The sequence below is a fragment of the Cyprinodon variegatus genome, unplaced genomic scaffold (assembly GCF_000732505.1).
Source record: "Cyprinodon variegatus isolate N-32 unplaced genomic scaffold, C_variegatus-1.0 Scaffold81, whole genome shotgun sequence".
NCBI lineage: Eukaryota > Metazoa > Chordata > Actinopteri > Cyprinodontiformes > Cyprinodontidae > Cyprinodon > Cyprinodon variegatus.
Genome location: NW_015150534.1, coordinates 1,235,214 through 1,240,293, shown reverse-complemented (window position 1 = coordinate 1,240,293; position 5,080 = coordinate 1,235,214). Strand labels below are relative to the sequence as shown.

The 5,080-nt window shown below is 43.0% G+C and overlaps 1 protein-coding gene across 1 annotated transcript in view; it reads right to left on the bottom strand.

The window, feature by feature from the left end:
- Nucleotides 1-1,438: 1,438 nt before the first annotated feature.
- zfp64 (ZFP64 zinc finger protein) overlaps nucleotides 1,439-5,080 on the bottom strand; it is a 9,751-nt gene continuing 6,109 nt past the window's right edge. Inside the window, exons 4-6 of the mRNA XM_015373129.1 lie at nucleotides 4,884-4,946; nucleotides 3,498-3,749; nucleotides 1,439-3,422 (exon numbers count right to left, since the gene is read on the bottom strand). Of these exons, the coding sequence (XP_015228615.1) occupies nucleotides 2,161-3,422; nucleotides 3,498-3,749; nucleotides 4,884-4,946 (1,577 nt within the window). The 3' untranslated portion in view covers nucleotides 1,439-2,160. The remainder of the gene's footprint in view (nucleotides 3,423-3,497; nucleotides 3,750-4,883; nucleotides 4,947-5,080) is intronic.

Sequence of the window (5,080 nt, the reverse complement as noted above, 5' to 3'; positions counted from 1 at the left end):
ATAGCCAAACTCTTCCGGCCTCCTTATTTTCACGGACCTCCAAGAACCGAGTCCAGGTAGAACACAGCCAGCGTCTGTTGGTCTGCTGGACGTTAGCAACATTTCTATTCGTCAGAGCGAGTGTTTTTAATTGGGTTTATAGAGAAGATAATGTGATCGGTTTGAAATGAAAGATATTCGTGATACTACAACTGGAAAAAAAAAAGATTTAAATATAAAAGCAGAATTGAAGTTTAAAAAATATGAATTAAAAACAAATAGTGATAAAACGATTTTGAGAACTTTGCTTTTTTTTTCTTCTTCAGATTTTTGTAATTTTTTTTCAAACTTTGCTTTTTTATAGCCCCACCTTTATATTTTCAAAGTTACTTTTTTCAAATTTCCTTTTTTCAGATCCATTTACACAAATTGAATTCTTTCAAATTTTGTTTTCAGATAATTTTATTCTCAATTCAGTAAGACCTGAATCCTGCTAACTTATTGGAAACTCTTACAACTGATCTTACTACAAATGAGCAAATCCCATGATGAATAGTAATTGATTTTTCCTGAATTGTATAAAAGATGGTATCTCTTTATAGTCGTAAGCGTGGAACTGTGGTGGGAAAAAATATCTCCTATTAATTCCCTTTTACATATATTTATGAAGGTATATATCTATTAGGGGTGGAACGGTTCACAAAATCCACGGTTTTCGGTACGATTTGGTATATGTTGATTGTTACACCGAAATCCCATAAAAATTTATGAAATTAATGAAAAAATCCCCCCAAAAATAATGGATTGTAATTATTTTAAATGATCCGCGGAAACCACAGCGGAGGCTGTAGGCTTTGCTTTGAGCAGCCGGTCTGGAGTGCAGCGCTGACGGAGTAAGAGGGATTTCGGGGTTAGCGTGACATGTTGGTCGTGTTGCTGTTAGCATAAACAAAACGTGTTGCACAATGCTTGCACACTGTTGCACTTTTATACACAACTTTCTTCCCGCCGTCATCGTAGGTCACTCTAAATGCAAAGTGGTCCCATACAGCAGACCTATAAAGTGCTGCTGGCGCGTCTTCCAACTCCTGTTCTTTCCCACTCGCCATACCCACACAATTCTCCACAACAACTGATTTTTTCCTGCTACACCCGGCTACGCTGCTTCGCTTCTTCTTGTTTACTACTGGTGGTTGGCTTTGGTCGCAGTACCGCCACCTTCTGCTCTGGAGTGTAAACGCTTCGCCTATGAGAAAAAGGAGCAGCGCATGAACCGAACGCAACACGAACCGAGACAGTCGAACCAAACGGTTCGGACGTTTTCTTAATCGTCCCATCCCTAATATCTATATATACACATATATAGATATATATACACAGATTTATGAGTGCCGAGTTTTATTAATATGACCTCAGAGCTCCAAGGCTACAACATGGCCAAAATTTAGATGTTGGAGATTGAGCTGTTTTTCCAGTGTAGTCCTGTTTCTCTGACTGTGACTGGCTGGATGTGCTCGCTTCATCTTCTGACATGGGAACTTTTCATGATCACATTCTCTTAACTACAAACAATGGCGAAAACTAATGATTATTTTGCAAATTGATTAATCTATGAATTATTTTTCGATTCATCGTTTAATAATTAAAGAAGAGTTTTTGCTAAATGAAACCAAGTAAAAATAAAAGCTATTCCACTTGAGTTCTGGCTAGAACTTATTGACGGCGAAAAAATTATTTTATCTTTAATTTTTACACATTTTGTTTTTATTTTGGTATCATTGCTGCTCTAATTGGGTTCCTCTGTCAGCTAAATTTGATTTTTAGAGTCTTTATACTCCAGGTAATGATTAATGGATTACTAAATTAGTTGTTAATTATTTCAATAATCGTTTGTTTCAGCCCTAATATAAACGCTAACATCCAGCAGACCAAATGAAAAGCGTCTTTGTTTCGCGCTCCAGACAGAATCCCGCCCCCAGCAGAGAAGACTGCAGTCCGTGAAATTCAATCTAAAAAAGAGAAATAAATAAAAAAACAATCTGAAAATATTACAGATTTTTCTCGGAATGGATGGAAGCAAAATAATCCACAATCAACTCAAACTGGTGCACCAGTCTGTTGCTGGTTCAAATAAATAATCTGAGTCTGAACCAGTAACCGATAGTTAGGCTGACCCTCGGGTCATTGCGGCGAGCTCCCCGCTCCGTTCGCTTCTGCGTAGAGTCCATGTGGAGTGAGCTGCTCCACGGCGCCCTGCTGTGGCTGAGCGCACACTATCAGCGGAACGCTCTGGATGACCACGTTCTGGCCGCCCACCACCAGGGCAGCTTCCTGTCCGGCTCCGGCAGCCTGAGATGCGGCGACGTCGGCCGGAGGCAACAGGGAGCTCCTCTTGGCCACCACTCTGAGCTCAGCGCCGCCATCGGGGATGAAGGTGCAGACGCCGTCCAGGTCTGAGCTGTAGGTGATCAGAGTCTGCCTGCTGCTGCTGGGCTCCTGGGGGGCGGGGCTACTGTCTGAGCTCAGATTGGTCAGCAGCACAGCCTGAGGTTCGGTGCCGACGGTGCTACGCTGAACCGCCGCCACGAGGTTGACTTGTTGGATGACGGGACTGACGACCTCATCCTGGCTTTCCGCGTCCAGAAAAACCATTTTGGTTTTGCCGCTTCCGTCCTCGTCGGCGGCGATTAGGGAGCCGTGCTGCATCAAAGGCTGCGGGACCAGGATTTTGATTTGCGCGTTACCGTAAGACGGGAAAGGAACCTCGCTCTGAGCCACCGTAACAGGAAGCAGAGCGACGGCGTCCGGCGAGCCGGGGACCTGCGGCGCCTTCTGGGCGTCTCTGTGCTGCTTCTTGTGGCTGCGCAGCGAGTCCTCCCTCACAAACGAGGCGTCGCACAGGTCGCAGTGGAAGACTCGGGCGGCGTCCAGCTTGGCCCGGTAGCGGGAGCAGGCGGGGTTGGGGGAGTTGGGCCCTTTTCTGCGGGCCATCCGGACCCCCCCCTTGGCGGCCTTGTCCGGGTGGCACTGCTCCCTGTGGCTGATCAGGTAGCTGAGTCGCTTGGAGGCGAAACTGCACAGGTCACATCGGAAGGGCCGCTCCTCCGAGTGGATCCGCTCATGGACTCGGAGCGCCCCCTTCCCGGAGCACGAGTACGAACACTTGGAGCACTGAAAGGGTCGGCTGGGCAGGTGCTGCCTGGCGTGCTGCCTCAGCGCCAGCCTGCTGGCGGACTTGTAGTCGCACTGCTCGCACTGATACAAGTTCTCTGTGCCGTGTTTGATCCGAGTGTGAGACTTCAGGTTTCCCTTCATGGCGCAGCAGTAGTCGCAGAAGTCACACTTGTAGGGCTTTTCACCCGAGTGAATACGGAGGTGCCTCTTGAGGTCCGAGTTGATCTTGAATTTGGCGTCACACTGCTGACACTGGAAGGGTGCGTCTCCTGAAAACAAAATACAGACAGAGTGAGAGAGAGGCTCGCGCCGGCGGACATGTTAAACGTGTGGCGTTCAGGGACCTGTGTGAGAGCGCAGGTGCACGGTGAGCTGGCTGGAGTTGCGGCTGGCGTAAGGGCAGATCTGGCATTTGAACGGCCGCTCGTCGTAGTGGATCCGGAGGTGCTTCTTCAGGCTGCTGCTGTCCGCCGCCGCGTAGGAGCAGTGCTTACACTTGTGAGGCCTCTCGCCCGTGTGAGAGCGGCTGTGCATGTTGAGCTTGTCCCGCCGACTGAAGCGCTTGTGGCACAGCTCGCATTCGAACGGCTTCTCTCCTGCTCCAAGCAGAGGGGAAAAATTAACTCTGACCGTCGCTTATGGAGAGAAATTTGTTCCATTATTTTTGAAAGCAAATAAACTATTTTGTAATCCAAAAAAAAAAAAACCCTTTAATGAAAAAAAAAATTTAAGAGTGACTTTTTTGTTTTCTTAGAAATCCTTTTTTTTTTATTTTTTTTTTTTACATTATTTCAAATATTATCTGGATTTATTTTCTCTGTATTTGTCAAATTTCTCTTTTTCAGATTGAGTTTTATGAACTGGATTCTTTTACTTCTGTTGACGTCTGCATTGATGTCAGCAATATTTTTTTGTGAAGAGCGAGCGAGTTTTATTGGGCTAAAATCTTTAAATATAAAATCTGTAAAAATATAATAAAGTTGTAAAAAAATATATTTGAAAAAAAAAACCACAAAAGTGTTTTGATACAAAAATACAAAAGTCTAAGAAAACGGGAAAGTTATTTTAAAACCTTTTTATGAATCTGAAATCTCAAGTTTTATTCCTGGATTGTATTTTGTTTTCAAAATCTCAATGTAAAATCTTTACTTTCAAATAAAAAAAAAAAAAAAGACAAAAATATAAAAACGAGGAAAAAAAAAGAATACGAAGAAAAAAAAAAAGAAAATCTCAGATAAAAAGCAAAAGTACTCTTAAAACTAGGGCTTCAACTAACGATTATTTTGCAAATCGATTAATCTGTTGATTAATTTTTCGATTAATCGATTAATAATCGGATAGCAAAAGGTTCCTTAAAGAACACTTTTTATTAAATTAAACCAGGTAAATCTAAAAGGAGTTCTGGATAGAGCGTATTGACAAATGACAGATTATCACAAATGTAATTTTGGTATGATTGCTGTTCAAGGGTTGGTTGATCATGTAAAGGCCTGTTTTAGTCTCTATATTCCAGTTAACGATTAATCGATTAATAAATTCATTGCCGATTATTTAAAAAATCGATTTATCACCATGAATTCGATTAATTGTTTCAGCCCTACTTAAAACATTTTCTAAGTTGCATCATTCTCTTTCTTTTTTTTTTTTATTTCAGTTTCTAAGTAAATTCCCTTCATGGTCCTTCAGGTTTTTCTGCAGCTCATCTCACAAACGAAGCCGGATCTCCTTACCGGTGTGAGTCTTCAGGTGTCGCTCCATGTCTTTCTGGCCATACTGGGTCTTAAAATTGCAACCTGTAGATGTAGAAGTAAAGTTATTTAGAGGCTACCTTGTGCTGCGATGAGGTACTTGTTTTCTTTACTGATTTTGGCATGCTGCAGGAACACAAGACCTGGGTTAACACACTAAATTACATGCAACATTTGGA